Genomic DNA, 21435 nt, shown 5'->3' with positions numbered 1-21435 from the left:
CACATGTCTTCAGTTTCTCCACTATCGGAGCCTTTTCTGGTGATTCATTTCTTCACACAAGTCCAAAATATATAAAATGTAGTTCAGTTCTTGATGCTACCATTGACTAGCCTGCTTCACTTCATCTAGTTTTCAGTCATTTGTTCTTGTGGACCAAAACCTCTTTGCAGTTTTCTCCAGCATCTGAAGAAAATTGAGAATTTCATGATCTCCAAGAAAGCTTTAATTTTGCTTCAGCCTTCCTGATGGTCCAGGTTTCACAAACTTCTGTTAGAACAGAGGGACACTCTGGTCTTGTCTTTAATAATCTCTGTCAGTATGATGTCTATTCTTTAACAGTTTGTCTAGAATCTAGATCTATTGCATTTTTTCCCTCAGGCAGAACTTTATTTTATGGCTGCAGTCACTCTTTGTGAAGGTTGTTAACTACTTGAACTTGTTCCTGCCAATGTCATGGGTTAAAATTAGAATCTAGCTGCCGTGACATTTTGCTCTGTTACAACTGACAGGAAGGGTTTAATGACTTTAACAAAGCGATCAAGATTCATGACAAAACTCTTACTGTACTGAACTCTCTGGGACATGGAAAACCATCTGCGGTTTCAAGTAAGTGGTTGATAAAATCATTTAATTCACTCCTGGAGGGGGTAGTGAATTGGCAAGGAGTTTGTTGTTGCTTTGCAGCTAAAATTGCGAGCTGCTTTTCAAATGGCTGGTGGTTCCCGACTTATTTTGCACAGTCAGGCTTTGTCCAAAAGCTTCTGGCAGACAACAAGAGGTCTGCATGCAAGACTCTTCAGAATAGGCTCTGATGTTAATGGTGCATTAATGGTTTGTCCTTCCTATAGATGTTTCTCCTGGATGTTAATTAAAAATCCAGAAATTGAAGGCAATTGTCAATCTAATGCGGGTTTCCTCTTTTGCTCACGACACTTCTGGATATCATGCCAAAAAGTGAAAAGTGGGTGCTGAGTTTGAATGCGGAAGAGCTATGACTGAAACAACTGTTTGTGTTGGCTCATTTGTGGCTATTAAAGACCTGTGGGAAGTCAGAATCCAGAAAATTACCGAAGAGCTTCGGAAGCAAAAAGAATTCAGTCAGAAGGCTGCAGGGAGGTAGGTACTCAGTATTAGGGATCCTTTGGAGGAGAAGTATGCTCACATTTCAACTGGGATCTCCCTGTGATTTTTGGGAGTTCTCCAAGAGTGAAAAACAGCAAATGATTAGATTAATTAGTAATTATTAATAAGGATGAAGTAAAATGTATATATGTATAACAAGGATAAGTTGGATGTATTGTGTTGTATTCGCATAATTAAAATTAAAAATAAATTTTAAAAAAAAATTAAAAGAAAAAGAAAAACAGCAAATAGAGGTAGTAGATTTCTTTAAATGTTCCACAATACTGCCACTCTGTTCTGCAAGTAGTAATAGTAACACATTCCACTATTCTGCTACTAAAGTCTCTCTATGTCAAGGCTAGCCAATCCCAAGATGATACACATTTCAGTAGTAAATGCAGTGCAGCATGGTGATTTAGGAGCTTTTGGGTGTCTGAGAAACAGTGATACTAACTACTTCACTGTTTGATAGCACAATTGTTGATTGTGCTGCCTGATCAATTCCGAACTCCAAATGTTTTAAAGCATGATGGAAGTTGCAGCAATAAGGAAAATGCATCTTTAAAGCTTTACAACTTTTACTTCTAGATTGACAATTATTTGGGAAGAGAGGGCCAGTCTGGCCAAGCTGAAAGGCAAAGTAATCAATGAAAATGGAAGGGCTGTTTTAAGGATTGAGCAGGAAGAATGGCAGGTATTTGTTTGAAAACTACTAAGAGATTATTTTTCATTCTTCACTTTGCTTCAGTGTTTTTTTTAATCAGTTTAATGTTCAGCTGCTCCCCATTTCCCGGAGAACTACAAGAGCCATTTGTTTTGGACAAGAGCCCTTGAAAACATGTGGAAAAAAACTGCATCACTTTTGCTAAGTATAGCTAGGGTATGATTAATGCGAATTCAAACAATGCAATATTTGATTTAGTGCGAATTGTAAATTGATATCAGGTTGGGTATAATGGCACCCAAAAGTCAGTCCATGAGAATCTAGATTGTGAGCAGCTAAGGCTAATACATGCAGAAATGTTCATCTTTGTATGTGTAAAATGGGAAAAAATATTCTGTCAAAGGAAAACAGAACAAGTTCAAAAAAAAAAAAAAAAAGGCTTGTTAAAGCAAAAATGTGATGTAGTTGAGCTATATAAATGTCATAGCAACATTAAAATAGGACAAGATATTGGAATGCCTAAATCTACAGTGCAAATTATTATAAAACATGCATCGGAAATTTTAAAAAGGGCAAAGTGGCATTACCTTTTTGTTGTTTGCAAACATCTACTAGGAGGTTGAGAGATAATATTTTAATCAATGTACGATTACTTTTAGGAATAATATTCAAAAAAATGGTTTTTAGATATTTTCTATAGCCACTATAACTTTGTTAATACATTTGAATTGTAGATATATTTTTTCTATTCTTTACTGTAAACATTTATTAACATATATATAATAATTTATTTGAAATTGTTCATTGCCTATTTCTGTCAAGGGAGAACCAATTGCCATATTTTCCATAGAAACACCAGTGCAAATAGTGCAAATTCAAATAATGTGCCATTTCATGGGATTCATTAACTGCATAAATCAAGATCTAGCTGTATTAAAGATTTGATTTTGGCAATGGTTTTAAACAGCTGAACTGATGTAAGATCATCTTTATATGCAATACTAAACCAGTGTTACTATGAAAATTATTTAATAAATTTCTTTTCTGTTCCTTTATTTTTTATCTCTCTTTTTGCTTGGTTGTGTTTCTTAAATATGTTTTTTTTTTAAAAGCCTGAGTTGGATATAACTCAGTGTATAATAATCACTCTATGGCAGCATTGTGTAAGCGTTTTTTTTTTTATAAGAGACTATCTGTATTTTTACACCCCAGGTTAGGTACACTGTACTTTGTGTCAGTGTCTTTAGTTTCTAAAACTGATTATTGCAACCTTTTAATACACAGTTTGTCCTTAACTTACAAACATACTTTTTATTGACTGTTTGAATTTCCAATGGCACTGAAAAAAAGTAATTTTTAACTGGTCCTCACACTTCAGGCTGTCACAGCATTCCCCAGGTTCATGTGATCAAAATTCAACTTAGCAGCTGGCATGTATTTACAATGGCTGCAGTGTCCTGGGTCACCATTTGCAACCTTCCCAGCCAGCTTCCAATAAACAAAGGCAATGAAAAAAAAAATCAGATATGTCTAACAAGGGGTGCCCAATCTGTGAGTCGTGGCCCACTACTGGTCCGCAACCTATTCACAACTGGGCCACGTGAGTGGCTGGCTAGTGCAAGTGTGCGTGCACACATGCACAGCCCCAGTCACACGAGCGTTGCAGGGGCTCGCTTGTCCAAGTGGGCGCTCAGGGCATCCCTTGTGCAGGCACTTGGGGCCCCACTTGTGCGAGCGTCGTGAGTGCTTGTGGCCTCACTCGTGTGAGCACTCGACCTAACTCATGCAGGAGCTCACAGCCCCACTTGCGTGAGTGTTGCAGGCACTCAGGGCCTCAGTCACATGGCACTTGGGGCCCCATTTACACGGGCGTCGTGGGCATTCACGGCTTCATTTGTGCAAGTGCTCATGGCCTAACTTGCATTCCCTCATGTGAGCAATGCATGCTCATGCACGCACACACATCTGCCCCTCCCACAAAACCACCCCCTTTCCACCCTCCCCCCTGCTCTGGGCTGCCAACCGATAAAGGTTGGGGAATTCTGCTCTAACAACCATATGATTCACTTAACTGTTATGAGTTACTTAACAACCATGGCAAAATGGTTGTAAAATTGGGGGGAACTCATTTAATAATCATACCACTTAGCAACAGGAATTCTGGTCCCAATTGTCATAATTGAGGACTGCCTGTAGTATTGTTGATCTGGTATACTTAGAGACTCCATCCCTTTTTATTTTTTCTCATTCAAATTTAGACTTTACCTTCTTGCTTACTGAAACTGAATTACCTGCAGGAATGGCAACTTCACAGAACTAATTTGATCAAAATCCCTTACTACGTTGGTCGCTTTCAAAATCTCATTGTCCTAGATCTGTCTCGAAATTCCATTGCAGAAATTCCTAGGGAGATTGGTGAGTTTCATGTCAACATTCCTTCTTGTGATTGCCTCTTCGGGTTGGGTTCTGAATTAGAAAGTTCCTTAAAATTATGGAAGTACTTAATTTTAAAAAGTTGTATTTTGAAAACATTTTGAAAAATTCCTTCTTGATAAACAGCTCAAGCTTGAAAGAAATTGAGAGCACTACTCTGTTCTGTTTAACTTACTCTTTGATTTTTTTTGTTCCTTCAAAACATATATTATGTTTTATAGCATTAAGATATATTTTTACTCTATTCCAGAAGATTCCCATGATTATCTAATAAAATTAATGCAACAGTAAAACAGCGAGTCTTGAAACATTATAAATATTATAAATTTAATTTAATATGTACTTTTTGTAACAGTCCACTTTCATCAGATATTGACAAGATTATTTATCAGCAATATCTGCATAGCCGGATCACTGTTCTCTAGGTGATGCCTATCAATGAGTTAACAAAGGAGAACAAAAGACTACTAGTCTGAATAAACGACACACATAAAAGTATATAACAATATACATGTTGCCACAATTATTAAACCTCAAAGGGATGTTAAAACAGAATTGCCTCACAGTCTTTTGAAATGTTAAGAAAATTGTGGTGAAAAGTACCTTCATAGGAACGTGTTCTGGAGCATGGGGGCTGCTAGCATAGCACTACTTTCTGGTCCATTTTTATTGAGCAGAATTTCCTGTTGTTTTTCACTTCCCTTGTCCTCAGTTGACTTTCAATTTTATCTTTCGAGAAGTGTGTTTGTGTTGAGATGCTTTAAAGAAGAGACATTGGGAATGAATTGGTGGGTTTGTTCAGCATGAGATAAAGATTTCTGACATTTGGCAACCTTCTGAAGGAAGCAGCTGCTTCTGGAACAAAGGAATAATTTTTTTTTTTCTGAGTTTTATTCTGTTCTAGCCTGATTTCTTTAGTGTCCTAAGTCAGGGGTCCTCATCCCCAGGGAAGCCCACTACTGGCCTATTCGAACTGGGCTATGCAAATGGCAGGTCGATGCATGTGCGTGCACGCATAGCTCTTGTATGAGGGAGGCCCGGCACGCATGCACACCCACACACAGCTCAACTGTGTACATACGCATGCGCCAGCCTGTCATATGCCCAGTTCCTCTCTTCCCACCCCCCAGCCAGGTCGCAAAGCCGCAAAGCTTGGGGACCGCTGTCCTAAGTAACCTTATTTGTATTGAAACTACAGCTTACAGAATATGTTATCTCTTGGCCTGAGTTTGGAAATTCTGTATTCTAACTCTGATGCATCTGAAGGATACCAATTGAGTTATTTATTATATGAAATTTATAGAGCCACCCAATTTCTTCAACTTAGAGTGGCTTACAATAAAAAAAAATTTTTTTTTAAGAAGGTTAAAAATAATGGAAACCAAAAGAACAAAACCTAATTATGCAAAACATCCAGTGAAGACAAGCCCCATCCAGGAATGGAGGAAGAGCAAGTCTTTAAGACTTATTTAAAGGACACCAGAGTTGAGAAAATGAAAACTTCTGATGGGATAGGTAGCTGAAGAAAATTATGCAGATTATTGAATATTTGTCATTGGCTGGATCAATAATTATGTAACCAGGAAGTGAAATTGGTTTCTAATATTGGTTCTTTGGCAATCTGACATTTCTATGAGTGGTTGAAGTAATGTTAGATTTCTAAAATGAGTCTTAAAAATCTGTAGGAGCTTTCTCTTTAACATTAATATTCTTGATGTTTTTTGTTTCCCTCTAATTTAAACCAGCTTGCTTCTTTAATCTGATTTACTCCTATAGGTCAATTGTCAAATCTTCAGGAGTTGATCCTCAGTTATAATAAAATTAAGTTGGTTCCTAAAGAATTAGGCAACTGCGCTGGCTTAGAAAGATTGGAACTGGCAGTAAATAGAGACATCTGTGACCTTCCCCATCAGGTAAGGAAATACCATAGTCTTCCTCTCTATGTTCATAATAACAAGATGTGGTTTAAATGTTTAAAATGAGTTGTAATAAATTACAATAATAAATGACTAGCTAATGAACGTTCTTTCTTTCTTTTTGCTCCCTTATGTGAACATACTAGTTTGCCTCATCAGTCATGCAAAATATATCACTGACATGGAGGCATCCAATGGCGATTTTTCTTCCTTGTAACTTAAAGCAGCTGCATGTATAGCCACACAATAAGAGATGTCAGTGCTGATAAATTACATCACCTGTGTACTCAAATCAAGAGCCTCACTGCAGTTTTATACAATAAATTAAATTTAATGGTCCCGCTGGTGTTTTGAATCTCTTCACCCAGACTGATTAAAAAACCTTTATTTATTTTTTCCTTGTTCACTTCCCTCTCGATCCCTGAACAAAGCATGACAGACATTTTGCCAGAATGCAGAATTTCCCACTGTTCCATTATACCTGAAGCTGATATCATTTGATGAAATGTGGTTCATCAAAATGAATCATTGCTAAGATTCTTTATTTCTTTTTTTTTTTTTTAGCTGAGCAATTTGAAGAAGCTTTCTCACCTAGACCTGAGCATGAACCGATTCACTACTTTCCCACCAGTTATCCTAGATATGCCTAACTTGGAGTGGCTAGATATGGCGAGCAACAGGCTGAAAGAAATCCCTGGCAATATTGACAAGTAAATGCAATGATAAGAGATGTAATTCATGTCATTGTGATTTAATTATCAAAGATCTTGTAGTTTTAATTTCATTGACAAAAACAAAAGGTTAGGGTTGTTACTTACCTAATGAAGGAAATACAATATAATTCAGGCAAGCAGTTGAATTATATTTATCCTGTAACACTCATAAGGCATAAAGGCTTTTTAAAAATATGATCTAAAAATCTATTTAAGCAGATAAACTGAAATGTATACCATGTGGATCCCATTCTTTTAACCAATTTCAAGTAAAGACAGAAATTACCATGGAAATTGACTGATTCAAATAATTTCCATAGTATTTTAATTTATCTCATAGTTTTGAGCATTTGGTGTCCCCAAAAAAAATCTTTCAAGTAAATAGTTATTTGTTTCACAGATAAGGAAATTACGGTTGAAAAATATACCGGTTACTAAAATTTAGATAGTGCTCAATTTAAAACCAGTCATTCTGGGTTCAGATCTTTATCTGATGGCATTTACAATTTTAATAATATTTGGGTCATTGCTGTTCAAAATACAAAAAAATGCATTTAGAGAAGGATGAGCAGATAAACGACAATTATTTTGCTGAGAACTTCTGTTCGTATTTTTTTCCCATGGAAATTTACAGATGTACTAATATTTTTTACTGAGTTGGAATAGTTATAAAGTACTGTCAACTCCACCCAACAAAAACAGAAAGCAGGAAAGTATGATTCTCTGGCAGGGAGTAGGACTTTTAAGACTCCAAATTCCTTAAGGTTATCACATTTTACTTTTGTACTCCAGGTTTACTGCCAAAATGAGAAATCTCCACAGTAAGACAAACTAATACATATAAAATCTTCAGTTGTTTTTCTGACTAATTAATAGACCTGTTTGACTTCACAGAGCAGAAAACTTACATACTTTGTGGCTCCAAAGGAATGAAATAACCTGCTTGCCTGAATCCATTTCTAATCTTAAGAATATGACCACCCTTGTTCTCACCAGCAACAAATTGCAAGATATTCCTGTTTGCCTGAATGACATGCTAAACCTAAGGTAAGGGGGAAAAAACCTTCTTTGCTACAGTTGAAAGATTAAGTGCTCTAGATAAATGTAACTAGCTTTGTTATCCACCGCTGATATTTTTAGTCTTCTTTTCAAAACAATACTGTCAGATTCGTCGCTCGTAACAGTAACTGTGCCATGCTGAATGCATCATTAATCTCACCTCCATTCTCTTCACAATATCTGAGAACTGACATACTGTACTGTCCTAGGGAGCAATGATATGTACAGATTCCTCAGCATCTATTAGAGCAGCGGTTGCTAACTGGTGGGCCACGGCCCACTGGTGAGCCATGGAAAAATTTTGTGGGCTGCAGAAGAAATGGCCTCCAAAAGCAATTAATCTGGGCCCCGCAGTTCTCGTGCCTCCCGGCTCTTCGAGGGACCCCGGAGTCAGGTCCCTGAGATGCACGCGCCAACCAGCTCCCACACAGCGGGTGGCGGCAACAACAGTCCCCTCCCCTGGAGCCCACTGTTAGCTCTCCCCATTAGTTCTCTAGTTTTGAATTGCTCCCGCCTCTGTTTCCCCCCCCCCCACGCCCACGTGCAGGCAGGCAAGGAAAGGGAGACAGAGCCATGTGCAACTCTCTGCTTTTTCAGCCCTCACTGCCTCTCCCAACATCAAAGCCTCGGAGATGCAGGCAAAGCTGCCACAGCGGTAGCGCCCTGAGTTGCTTGCTTCTCCACTACTGCCTCCTCCTCCTCCTCCAGCACCTCCTTCTCTGGGTAGGGCGATTCTTAACAAACTGAGCATGCTAAGGCAACTCGGACGCTACCGCTGCAGCGGATTTGCCTGCATCTCTGAGACTTCGATGTTGGAAGAGGCAGCAAGGGCTGGAAAAGTGGAGACTTCGTCTCCCTTTCCTTGCCTACCTGCACATGGGCGTGGGGGGAGGGGGAGGGGGAAGCAGAGAGAGAGAGAGGCAGGAGCAATTCAAAACTAGAGAACTAATGAGGAGAGCTAACAGTGGGCGCTGGGGGAGGGGACTATTGTTGCCACCGCCCACTGTGAGTGTGAGCTGATTGGCACGTGCATCTCAAGAGACCTGACTCTGGGTCCCTCGAAGAGCCAGGAGGCACAAGAACTGCGAGTGGGAGCGTTTGGTGATTTCGAAGAACTCCTAGACCGCGGTAGATTGGCTAAAGCAAGCGAAGTGTCCCCAGGGACACCTTTCTTTGCCTGTCTCCAGGTGAGGCTGGAAGAGCCCACCCACCAGCTTTTCCTCGGTTGCAGATCTGAGTTCTCTCAATCCTCCACCCGGAATCTGAAAGGAGCTCCCACTTTTTCTCCCTTTCCTCCCCTCAATTAATCACTGAGGGTAGCAGTCCTTCTGTAGGCAGAGAAGCCCCTGGAGTGGCACCAAGGGGTGCCGCTCCCCCAAAGAGAGCAAAGCCCCCTTTCTGCCTCTGCTTCTCCCAGTGGCAGTTGCCCCGAGGCTCCTCAGCTCCACTCTTCCGTCTCTTTGGAAGGTGCAGGTGGGGGGAGGCTTCCAGCCCAGAATGTTTTATTTTGTAATCATGTTTTTGTTAAATTAAATAAGTGCGTATATATGGTATTCAGCTTTGCTCAGGTATTTTCCCACGTCATTATACTTGTGCTTTTAAAGTTGTAGCAACGTTTCGGCAGAATCTCATCTGCCATCATAAGGCTTCTGTATTCTGTAATACAGAAGCCTGATGATGGCAGATGAGATTCTGCCAAACGCTGCTACAACTTTAAAAAGCACAACTATAATGACGTGAAAATACACTCTAACAAAGCTGAATACCACACACACACACACACAAATATTAAATTTATATTTAACATATTTTTTTTATATTAAATATATTAGCTTTTTAAAAAAATCATATTAGTGGTCCTCGGGATTTAAAAGTATGGGTTTGGTGGTCCCTGAGGTCCAAAAGGTTGGTGACCCCTGTATTAGAGAATATTGGAGAGATGAAGGAAATATAGAACTGTAATAGCATATGACGTTCTAAATTATCTTCTGCTTTTCTTGGCATGGTTTTTCAGAAGTGGTTTGCGATTGCCTCCTAAGAGAAAGTGACTGGCCCAAGGTTAACAAGTTGGCTTTGTGTTTAAAGCAGGATAGGAACTCATGGTCTCCCGTTTCTAGCCTGATGCCTTAACCAATATACCTAACTGATGTTTGGGCTAAAGATACAATGGTTCCAATTTCATATGGTACAAAATTGTAGTTAATGTGAAAATAATGATCAGATGGTTTTGTTTAGTGTATTCACAGTTTAAAATCTCATCTGAATTTGATACACTATGGTTATCTTTAAGTTTTGTTAAAACAAGCTGTGACAATTTGGAGTCTACAACTCTACCATACAATTTTTATCTAAATTTTAATTTAAAATGAGAGCTTTTTTAAAAATTCCAGTGAAGTTTAAAAGTCAACACTAAATCAGATTCTCATATTTCTTAGTTAAATACAGACTTATTAACATTAAACCATTATTCATTATTCCATGTGAAATGAAACTTAGATTCCAAAGAACACAATATATTAACACTGCCTTCACTGAGGCTTCATAGCAGTTGTATTACCAATATTTTTACCTAAAATCAAATTAAGTTTGAAAGAGTGTTTCTAGTTTAAGGAATACCAGTTCATTAACTCCATTATATCATATCTAATAGATTTGTCAACTTCAGAGATAATCCACTAAAGCTGCAAGTTACACTTCCTCCTTGCGAGAATCCCGAAGAAGAGGAGGAACAAGAACTCTATGGAATTCAATTCATGCATTTATATATTCAAAAGTCACTCAACGGTGAAGGTACCATTTATTTATGGTTAAAAATAAATACAGACTCAGTGAGGTGAGTGCCCTATTTTTCAAAAACAGAGTTTGCACATAACATTAAACCAGCTTTTAATGATGGTCTGTTAGACAAGCAATAGTGGCCTGGAGGATAGAAAGCATGAAGTCAAAATAGATAGCTTCATAGTAAACAATAACAACCAAACATTGTCTCTTTTAAAAATTTTGAATCAGGCAAATGTGGCCTACAATATATTTAATTGTTAAAGGAAAAATTTGTGATACTAGAATTTCCTTGACATTGTGGCATTTTATAGTGTTTAAAAGTTGAGATCCAAAATATTAAATGAATCCAATCCTACCTTGAATATTAAATAATTCCGATACATGAAGCAGAGCCCTAATACTGCTCACTTTAGCACTAAAACGCATGATTTTAATATTATATGAACCACGCTGCAGTGGTCCAGTGAACAGATCCTTGAAACATCTTGGTTTATATGAGATCACAGAATCCTAGAGAGATTAATCCTTTTGTGCTATGGAACTAGAGGAAAACCTCTCTTCAAGAGAACTGCAGGGGCAGAGTGGACATTGCAAAAAGAGCCCAGGAAAAGAGGAAATTTCACTTGCTGGTGCATAACCATTAAGTACTGTGAAAAATACCATGCTGGCCCACAGTGGGTTCATAGGTCAGTTTAGATAGATAACTTAATATTTTGTAAAAAATATAGATTAAAATACTTCTGAAAACTTCACATAGATATACTAGAAAAACTTTTAAAAAGCTGGTATATTTCTGAAAAAATGTACATTTCTTGGCAAACATTACGTTTTTCTTTCAGAAAATATGGAAAGTGATATTTCAGGTGCTGCTGATACCACTGACTGAAGACCAAAAATAACACCAAGCTGATTTGGTATTACAATTTTTTGGAGCACATGAGAAACTGTAATGCAGATCTGTTGTAACAAATACTTTGAGCTGTCTACTTATTAGTATTTTTCCCCCCCTGATTTAAAGGACGCTGTAAACTATCCCTAGTTTGTTAAACATAATCCTGGATGTTACAAACTTGCAAAAATCCTGGAAGCAGTGAAACTCCTGAAAGAACTCTTGAAGTTTTTAAGTAATTATGGAAGATAATGAAGACTGAGATGGAACAGCTGTCAGAAGAACATTTTCTAATGACACACTTGAGTCTGTATAGCGTTGCAACTCAGCTTCATATCCTCTCCGCTGTAAGTACTCAATCCGACCATGATCAATCAACAGTTTGCAAAGGTGCCCTATCTGTTTTCGTTCATCCACGGTCAGCAGCCTAGAACAAAAAAAGGGGAAAAAACTTTAGAAACTAAAGTTACTAACTTTTGGACACTCTATTTCAAGCAATTCATTGCAAACTTGGTTTTTCCCCTCAAATTTAAATCAAGGGCTAACTGCATAAATGACAAAATATATTTTGGCAGTGAAAATATTTAAAGACAACATATTTTTTCCAAAACCTATTGTTGTTGGAGCATAAGGACGATCACCTTTCTGGAAGTATGCAAGAAGAGTCACTTGGGCAAAAGAAGCAAAAACATTTTTTATGTCCAGAACAATGAGATAACATTTGGAAATGGCTCAGGCAGATGCTATCCTAATTCACGGGAATATTGGAAGGAAGAGGTACAGTACAATCAGATTTGCAAGATTGTATTATTATAATGAATCTCAATAAAAATAGTGCAGTTGATTTCCTAATCTGGTCTATGCAGTGGGGCTGACAATTGTACTCAAAGTGACCACGTACCCTTGAAGACTATCCAAACTGCAGTCAGTATTTATATTATCCTGATCATGTTCATCTACGTTTCTTTTATTTTGTATGCCACTTCTGCTGGTCTCTGTTCTTCTTTCTCTCATGCCACAGGTAGCCCAGCTGGTCATTCTTTTGAAAAAATTAAATTCTACGGGGCCAAGTCCTACTCTTGTAAAGAAATCTTGGCCAACATAATGCCTCCACTCACATCTGTGATGACAACAAAGTGCAATAACAATTCCAGCTATAGGGCTCCAGTTTTCAGCTTCACACTTGCTATGTTTTTGACCAGGACAATCAGTCTTGATGCGTTTAGTGACTGGTCCTTCCTTTTCTTCAGCACGTGAATTCACATAGGTGTCAACTAAACATCTCAGAGCAAGATCTGGGAATAAAGATTATTTTTATATTTAATTGCTGCATGCAGCGTCAGCACACACACATACACACATTAACATAACTGAACATTCTATATAACTTATAATTGGACCATATTATCAAGCATTTTTTTTTACTTTTGCCACAAATGTATTATGAAGCACTCATTTTAAGCTAGCTCTTTGGTATTACTGTTTAAATAAGCATATTTATTGACTTCAATAAGCCTTGAACAAATGTCAACGGTAATCAATGTATGTTAACAAACATGTGGATATGAATAAAACTTGTTGACAAGCTTTCTTCATTATCTTTTAAATGACTATTACATTATTTTCAATACATGGGCAAGCTATACAATTTTACCTGTTGCAGCACCACACAGATGCTTTCCAATTCCTATTAGAGATAGATTCTTTTCCATGAGAAGAGGAACTTTACCTGTCCAAAAAAAAAATCCAAACAGAATTATGACATTCTGCTATCATCCTTGTGAACAACACACTTCATCTTTCCTCAACTTAATTCTTGCCCAATAATTCTCATGATCCCTGAACGTTATTCTTTATTTATTTATTTTTATTTATTTTTATTTGTCAATCGCTTACAAGATAATAGGTATAAGTATATACATAGTTATGAATACATGAAATGGGTACATATAAGAAAAATGAAAGAAACAATAGGACAGGGACGGTAGGCCCGTTGGTGCGCTTATGCACGCCCCCTGCAGACCTCTTAGGAAAGGGGTGAGGTCAATAGTAGACAGTCTAAGGTTAAAGGTTTTGGGGTTTGGGGAAGAAACCACAGAGTCGGGTAGAGTATTCCAGACACTGACCACTCTGTTGCTGAAGTTGTATTTCCTGCAATCAAGTTTGGTGCGGTTAACCTTGAGTTTGTATCTATTGTGTGCTCTTGTGTTGTTATGGTTGAAGCTAAAGTATTCATTGACAGGTAAGTCATTGCAATGTATGATTTTATATACCATACTTAGATCAGACCGAAGACAGCGTAATTCAAGGTTTTCTAGGTCTAGAATTTCAAGTCTGGTGGCATAAGGTATTCTACAACGAGTAGAGAAGTGGAGAACTCTTCTTGTGAAATATTTCTGGACTTTCTCAACTGTGTTAATATCAGATACGTAATGTGGGTTCCAGACCGATGAGCAGTATTCAAGTATTGGTCTAGCAAATGTTTTGTATGCTCTAGTTAGTAGTGTGATATTACCAGAGGAAAAACTACGTAGGATTAGGTTAACAACTCTTAATGCCTTTTTGGCTATGTAATTATAGTGGGCTCTAGCACTTAGATCATTTGAGATGAGTACTCCAAGATCCTTGACAAAGTTTGGATCATCAACAAGGTCTTGACTATTCAGCTTGTATTTTATTTTCTGATTTTTTTTGCCAATATGTAAGACAGAGCATTTATTTGTTGAGATTTGAAGTTGCCATTTGTTTGACCATTCTGATACATAGTCAAGGTCTTTTTGAAGGGTAGCAGTATTGTCTGTGGTGTTGAATAGCTTTACATCATCAATGAAGAGAACGCAGTTGCTCTTAATATGATCACAGAGGTCATTTATGTAGAGTATGAAAAGAGTTGGTCCTAGAACACTGCCTTGGGGGACACCATTGTTGACAGGAACAGAATTTGAAAGGACGCTCCCAAGTTTGACCATTTGTTGTCTGTTTGACAGGAATGCTTCTATCCAGTTATGCAGGTGTCCAGAGATAATGTAAGATTTTAGTTTTAGTCGTTTGTCGTGTACCACTGAATCAAAGGCTTTACAGAAGTCTATGTAGATTGCATCTATTGATTTGCCCTGATCAAGTTGTGTAGTCCATATGTTTTTGCAGTGTAAGAGTTGCAGATTACATGATAGTTTTTTTCTGAAACCAAATTGTTTATTAGAGAGTAGGTTGTTTGTCTCTAAGTGGAGGATAATGGGTTGGTTAATAATTGATTCCATGACTTTACAGGTGATGCAGCATAAAGAGATTGGTCTGTAATTTTCAACTAGGCTGGGGTCTCCCTTTTTGAAGATGGGGATGACCATGGCTTGTGACCATAGTTTAGGCAAGGAGCTGGTCCTGAAAGATTTTTCAAAGATTATGCTTAGAGGTTCAGCTATGGCAGTGGATAGCTTTTTAAAGAAGTAGGCACATATTCCGTCTGGCCCAATAGATAGAGATGGTTTTAGATTGCGTAGTGCTTTTTCAATATTGTCTTCTGTAAGATCGATATGTATTAGATCATTGTAGTTTTCTGTGGTTCGGCTAGGAAATACTGGGCATGATCCATTGCTGTTCACAAATACTGAGCCAAAGAATGTGTTAAAGAGGTTGGCTTTAATGGTGTCGTCGTTGTAGTCTTTACCATTAGGTCCTTTCAGGGGTGGGATGGACCTTGAGTCTTTTACTTTGTTGTTTACAAAATTGTTAAAAGCGCGGGTGGAATTGGTGCGTAGAAGGTTTTCCTCTTGTTTAATGTGATAATTGGTGCATTCAGCCTTTATCTGGTGGCATAAATTTTTGTATCGGCTTTTGAAGTTGGCAACATGATCAGATTTGTTTTTCCGCCAGAGTGTTCTCTTTTTGGATTGAAGTTTCCTTATTGTTATGGGTAATCTGTTTTTTTTTGGGGGGGGGGGAGTTGTTGTTGGTACATATAGTTTGATGACTCTTTTGACTTCAAGTAAAAATATGTTGTAATGGTCTTCAACAGTATCGCATCCAGTGAATAGAGATTGCCAATCAAGGGATGAGAGATCGTTGTCTATAAGATCATAGTTGCCTTTCTTGGAGTTATAATTGGGGATTCCGTCGTTGTGATGATTTTTGTGTGGGCGTATGTTGAGACAAAAGTCAATTATATTGTGGTCACTGTTGGAAAAGGGTTCTTTAGTTTGTATTCCATAAATTAAACATTATTCTTGTTAGTACTGATGGGACATGTAAGTCAAAACATTTGGGGGACTTAAATTAAGGCATGCTGCTACATTAATATGTAATAAACTACCAAAGGAAAACACAGATTTAATTTAAAGGTTAATTACAGGCTAATATTAATACTAATATGGATTTGTTTTGATCGGCTTGTTGTAATAACAGTCACAGAAGGGAAGCAATATTAAAAGTAATGTATATTACTCTACTCTCTCTCTGTGTGTGTGTGTGTTTTATTCAGCATTCTGCTTTCCACAAGTGCTCTTCTAGCAGAATACAGAAAGCCTATACAATAACAATTAATAGTGCAGTTATCCTAAGTAGAAGGGGTTTAGAGGAGCAAACAGAAAAAACCATGACAGCAGTCACTAAGAAGAGAGAGGGAACAAAACAGCACTTAGAAGATTGGAGGAGCTGGGGGCCATTCTAGGACATAACTAGTGGCAGCTGGGAACAGAGGGAAGAAAAATGCAGGAAAAATTGGAGGGTGGGGCTATTGAGATACCATAATGCTTTTATTTTTAACATTATCCAACAGACCTTGTATTTGAGCAAGAATAATCTTGGCATTCAAAACCAACTCTGTAGCAACTGTATTTCTATCATAACTACAGTGAATACTACCTGCATTATTATTATTATTTTTAAAAACAACCATGATCATTTGCATTGTTTTTCAGAGAGTTCATAGAGAGACCTTTAAGCAACTTACTTAAACATAAATGCTGGATATCAACTTGAAGCCTCTCAAAGTAACGTTTATTGTGTTTGCCATCCACCTGCAGGGTCAAAACTACAAATTATTATGACATATTGGGTGTATATACACTGGTTGTATTTTACAATACAGACAAAAATGTTTAGCACTGGTAAGATTCCAAATCCAATAATTTTAAACCTTTTAAAAAAACATTTTTTGGACATACGGCATTATTAAAATGTTAATTTTAATTATAGCAATAATTGCCTTACCTTGAACCTGGTAGATGCCCTTTCAACAAGAAGAAAATGAACATCTTGGGCATCCTGTAAAGCTATATCCAACCAGTGGGACAGTTTTCCCCGCCCGGCTCCAAATTCCACAAAACAGTTCCCTGGTCCAAGCAAATGCAATCTTTTCATGTTACCTAATATAGAAGCCTATAGACATTAAGTTTATTTATGAACCAGCAAAGTTATTCATTGTACTATTTGAATTAAGCATTAATGAATTCTAAAGTCAGCAACAGATTTTTATTTTTTTGTAATTCTTTCAATATGCATGGCCATTGTGATTTAGTCCCATGCTATCTTCCTTAGAGTTTGCATGACTTATTATTCTAAATGCAGATTATTATTATTTTCAGTAGATCTAGAAAACTAATTCTTTCATGCTAACATTTATTTTTAATATTTACTACAAAAATTAATTTCCTTGATGCAAAACCTAGAACAAAAAACCCCCTCTGAATGATGTTACAGTATACATAACAAATCAGATCCCTCAATATTCTTATGAAATTTTAGGAAAATCTAGGGTTGTGGATTAAACTGAGAATAAAAACTATGTATAAAATCATCAGTGTTTTAAAGGGAACAATAAGTTGTTCACTGACCAGCAAGCAATTTATTTAGAACAAATTTTTTTACCAAATATTTTATTATTTACAAGACAGGTACCTGTTGCTTCAAATGTTTAAAAGCTGCATCTCCATTTTGGGGATCATTTAAGGCTTCTTGTAAGGCTTGATGAGAAAGAATTTGGTCCTTAAGTTCATAATTTATAGCTGAGAACAGAATGTAGAATTTCGTATTTGAGTCTGAATTGAATTAACAATGTAATTTTTCTCTCAAATGTTCATTGTTGCTATTGTATGAGAAAACTAATATCCAACTCTGCAAATATTTTAAGTGTAAACAACATTACAATGTAATTCTCATACACATCAAAAACCATAAAATTACAAAGCAGTTATTTTAAATTATTTCATCATTTACATTGTGTAATTATCCACATAAAAATAAAATACTTACTGTTACTTGCTTTTTTAAGCTTCCTAATTAAGTTATCTAGTTCTTGTTTAGAAAGTGCAGAAATTGGTGCCTGATGGAATGGACACAGAATATTTCTTACTTTGTTTATAGAAACCCATCTATACAAAGCAAAAATAAGAGCGAAAAAACATAATACCTCTATTCTGATCTAAACAATATCCAATTCACCTTGACTAGAAAATATATTTAGGTGAAGGGCCAGAATACAGTACAAATCACAGGAATGCAAAATCTTTTTGTTTTGTTTTTAATCACTCAGTGCCAATAAGGGTAATCATATCAAGCCTTCAGGTTATTGGGGGACGGATGTTTGTATCCTACATAGTGTTCTCTTTTTTTAGAACTCTTGATATCATGTTTGAATTCTGAATATTTAGCATGCTACACAACATTTGTATTCAAATACTATATGCATCTATATAGAAAATAGGTACAGTGCAGTCAGCATTTTTTAAAGCTAGCATACTTTTCTGCCGGTGCTTGATGAGCCACTATGGGGAAGAACACTTGGACGTCACAGCAAAATAAATGCCTCTGTCCATTCCATCACCAAGATTTTTCTTCCTGCTGCTCAAATAGCATTAGATACATTTAATTGCCAAGACCAAATTGTGCTACTATAATTCTGCAACAAACAATGGCCAATGGTATAGTATTTGTTATCTCTGAAACTTCTATAAAGCAGCATTTTTCTTATTCTCACTAAATATATTATTATATTTTAATCCCATCTGTCTCTCTGTCTACACATCTTACTGGTCAAACCAATGCAGTAAACATACCTAATATTCCTGCGTCAAATTTTCGCACAATTTTGTGAGTAGATTGAGCTAAGAGAATGGCCCAGCCAGTTTTCATGCCTAAGGGAGGACTAGAACTCAGTCTCCCGGTTTCTAGGCCAACGCTTTAATCACAATATCAAGCAGCTATAGAGATAGGCAGCATATAAATTTAATAAATAAATGAGCAAATAAAAATAATTATTTAGATTTTTAAAAAGCAGAGTTTCTCTCTTATAGCAATTCAAAATATATCTAAGGCATTTATTCACCTGTTCTTCAGGCAGTTCTGTTTCATTTTTCAGTCCTGCATTAATATCTTTAGCAAAGTAGACCTAAATGAAATATGGAAAAAATGTTAGACTAATTATAGCTCTCTTTTCCAGTATTTACACACATTAATAATTAATGAAACAGTTTAAGAAAAAACAAAATTGAAATTTGATTGTACCTACAGGATGAAAACAATCATAAATATTATTTAGTAATATTTAGACAAGTGTAACAGATAGGTGAACGAAGAACTAATTTTTTATTAGAACGGTAAGACATGTAATAAACTTATGAATGCAATTTTATATAACTTTTATATAAGTTTTGACTAAACAAAATGTTTAGTCAAAAATATTTTCTACTTTATTTCTTGTTTCACTTGTCTTTCAACTACATCCTTGTAAAATCTTAGAAAGTTACTTTCACTTCTACCTATTGAAAAGATTTGCCTTATACTTTGGCTTTAGGGCAGCCTAAAGCCTCTATAAACAACTTTTGCTCTGCTATAATATCCAAGACCCATTTACGACACACACAGATTCTAGGTGCTTCCAGATCATGTTTCCATTATGCAATTGTCTGGCTAAATTCACAGAATTCTATACAGGATTCAGATAAACTGCCTTCTATATGCAACCTTCTCATGTTTCTTCACGAACTTTCCAGTCTTTCTTATCTCTGAAATCAGTTAAGTATGAGAAAGTAGAACACTGATACAATAAAGCCCTACAGTACAAACACTGCAATATATTTATTGGTGGTTCTGTGATGCTTCCATCTAGAATAATCCTTACTTTCGTCAGGATATTAATCGAATGAAGTATCACTGCACAAGGCAGTTCAGCTAGTATACCTCTAGAAAGTCCGCCTTAATTTTACTTCAAGTAGTTTCAATGACACTTACAGGCTTTGGCTTCTCTCTTGAATTACACTTTTTCAAATGTTTTTGTAGCTGGTCTTCATATACAGTGCTAAAATTAAAAATAAACAAACTAGCAATGCTATTCATTGTTCTTTTTACAAAAATATCACACAAACTGCTCTTGCTTACTGTTTTGGATCCAAAGGACAAGGGATTCTTTTCCTTTTATGTTCTTCCTAGTTAAAAAAAAAACAATTTACTAAATCTTAAAATCATACCCTTTTTCAGCTCCACACACCCCTCCCCCCCCAAATAAAAGTGAGTCCCAAATGACATAGATGTAACATAATGGAATAGGAAAAAAAAACCAAATATAATGATTTACATTGGAATCGACAAAACGTTGCCTCAAAAGGTGCCTTATATCCAAGGGCAGTGTGAAAGAGAAACCTACTTTGAAATAAAAAAAAAAAACACTTGTGTTTTTTTAAAAAGCTGTTTGTATTCTGCCACTGCCCATTTCTACTTGTACTCATTTTCTAGTTTGAGGGCAACATTTTCCCTATGCATGCTAGGGAAACTAAGCCAGCTTCCCCCAACCCTGCATAACTTGCCCTAATATGTACAGATAGTCCTCGACTTACAACAGTTTATTTAGTAATTGTTAAGTGACTGAAGTATTGAAAAAAGTGACTTATGACCATTTTTCACACTTATGTCTGTTGCAGCATCCCCACGGTCACGTGATTTATATTCCGATGCTCAACAACTGGTTTATATTTTTATGATAGTTGCAGTGTCCCAGGGTCACCTGGTTCAATTTTCAATTTCATTGTACACATGTTGTGCATGGACAATTAAATGTTTGATTTGATTTGATGACCTTTTGCGACCTTCTTCTGACCAGCAAAGTCAATGGGGAAGCCCGATTCACTTAACAACCTGTGTTACTAATTTAACAACTGCGGTGAGTCACTTAATAAATGCGGCAAGAAAAGTAATCAAATGGGGCAAGAAGACTCACTTAACAAATTTTCTCACTCAGCAACCTAAATTTGGGGCTCGAGGGTGGTCGTAAGCAGAGGACTACTTGTAATCACATTCACAACCATCACCACAATTTCCAATACTGGATTCAAACGGAACTTTGACACCAGGATGGGTAGTATGAGATGAAACTGGATGAACCAGAAAACCTAATGACATTTTCCCGCAAAAGTGTGGTTGTGTGCGTGTGTGTGCACGCGTGTACATTCTACATATATAAAATATCGACGACCTGAGTGAGCTTCTTTCCTTCCTCCCTCTGCCTGTGTCAGAAAAAATAAACTGGAAGCTCCTCGAAACGAAACGCAGCGGAGCCTTTATGTTTACAAACGAAACGGCTCGTTCGGTCCAGCGGGCTTGCCTAGCTCTCCCCCTACTACCTCTTCAGCGCTGTGCTCGCCACAGAAGTGCCTGCCCTGGGCCGGGACCATCTTGCAAAAGCGCTTCTTCCGCTCCACGAAGTAGGCGCATCGCCCTGGCCGAAGAAGAGTTGCCACCTCGACGGGAGCCCCCGCCATCTTGCTTACAGGTGTCGGGGCTCCTCCCTCTTTCTCCTTCGGCTCCTCCTCCTCCACCACCACCACCCCGCCTCCCCCCGGGCGGCGCATGGCTTGTTCCCCGCCCTTC

At 37.2% G+C, this 21435-nt stretch overlaps 2 protein-coding genes across 7 annotated transcripts; one reads left to right on the top strand and one right to left on the bottom strand.

Annotated features, from left to right (window-relative positions):
- The first annotated feature begins 58 nt into the window (after window positions 1-58).
- Window positions 59-12413, top strand: LRRC39 (leucine rich repeat containing 39). 3 transcript variants are annotated; one of them, XR_015748665.1, is made up of 10 exons: window positions 480-606; window positions 849-1116; window positions 1711-1816; window positions 4045-4201; window positions 5996-6132; window positions 6700-6845; window positions 7743-7895; window positions 10558-10740; window positions 11528-11602; window positions 11707-12413. XR_015748665.1 is itself a non-coding variant. In XM_087960732.1 (10 exons), the coding sequence occupies exons 2-9, from the start codon at window positions 992-994 to the stop codon at window positions 11572-11574; spliced, it is 1011 nt and encodes a 336-aa protein (XP_087816858.1). In that variant the 5' UTR covers window positions 480-606; window positions 849-991; the 3' UTR covers window positions 11575-11602; window positions 11707-12413. The 3 variants fall into 3 exon arrangements, 2 of the variants coding, with proteins under 2 accessions (XP_026527591.1, XP_087816858.1); XM_087960732.1 differs by having other exon boundaries at window positions 10558-10697; XM_026671806.2 differs by having other exon boundaries at window positions 59-606; window positions 10558-10697; window positions 11528-12413.
- TRMT13 (tRNA methyltransferase 13) lies at window positions 11695-21363 on the bottom strand. 4 transcript variants are annotated; one of them, XM_087960729.1, is made up of 11 exons: window positions 21041-21363; window positions 19951-19997; window positions 19804-19870; window positions 18899-18961; window positions 17827-17945; window positions 17473-17579; window positions 16786-16953; window positions 16526-16592; window positions 13232-13306; window positions 12479-12872; window positions 11695-12004 (listed from the first exon to the last, which is right to left on the bottom strand). In XM_087960729.1, the coding sequence occupies exons 4-11, from the start codon at window positions 18922-18924 to the stop codon at window positions 11809-11811; spliced, it is 1152 nt and encodes a 383-aa protein (XP_087816855.1). In that variant the 5' UTR covers window positions 18925-18961; window positions 19804-19870; window positions 19951-19997; window positions 21041-21363; the 3' UTR covers window positions 11695-11808. The 4 variants fall into 4 exon arrangements, with proteins under 4 accessions (XP_087816855.1, XP_026527589.1, XP_026527587.2 ...); XM_026671804.2 differs by having other exon boundaries at window positions 21189-21363; XM_026671802.2 differs by having other exon boundaries at window positions 17827-17896; window positions 21189-21363.
- Between the last annotated feature and the right edge of the window lie 72 nt (window positions 21364-21435).

Source organism: Notechis scutatus, chromosome 3 (assembly GCF_049901735.1).
Source record: "Notechis scutatus isolate UNSWTSFEM ecotype Mainland chromosome 3, rNotScu1.2, whole genome shotgun sequence".
Classification (NCBI taxonomy): Eukaryota; Metazoa; Chordata; class Lepidosauria; order Squamata; family Elapidae; genus Notechis; species Notechis scutatus.
Note: the sequence above shows the minus strand (reverse complement) of the source record. Positions and strands in the feature narration are given on the sequence as shown.

Excerpts from the sequence above, each read along its gene's own strand:
- LRRC39 (XM_026671806.2), top strand. The coding sequence starts at position 992 with ATGACTGAAACAACTGTTTGTGTTGGCTCATTTGTGGCTATTAAAGAC. Across the intron at positions 6,133-6,699 it reads TCTGTGACCTTCCCCATCAG|CTGAGCAATTTGAAGAAGCT; the intron begins GTAAGGAAATAC and ends TTTTTTTTTTAG. Across the intron at positions 10,698-11,527 it reads AAAGTCACTCAACGGTGAAG|AAAATATGGAAAGTGATATT; the intron begins GTACCATTTATT and ends TTTTTCTTTCAG.
- TRMT13 (XM_026671802.2), bottom strand. The coding sequence starts at position 21,326 with ATGGCGGGGGCTCCCGTCGAGGTGGCAACTCTTCTTCGGCCAGGGCGA. Across the intron at positions 19,998-21,188 it reads GCGAGCACAGCGCTGAAGAG|GAAGAACATAAAAGGAAAAG; the intron begins GTAGTAGGGGGA and ends TTTTTTAACTAG. Across the intron at positions 17,897-18,898 it reads CAGAACTGCCTGAAGAACAG|GCACCAATTTCTGCACTTTC; the intron begins GTGAATAAATGC and ends CCATTCCATCAG.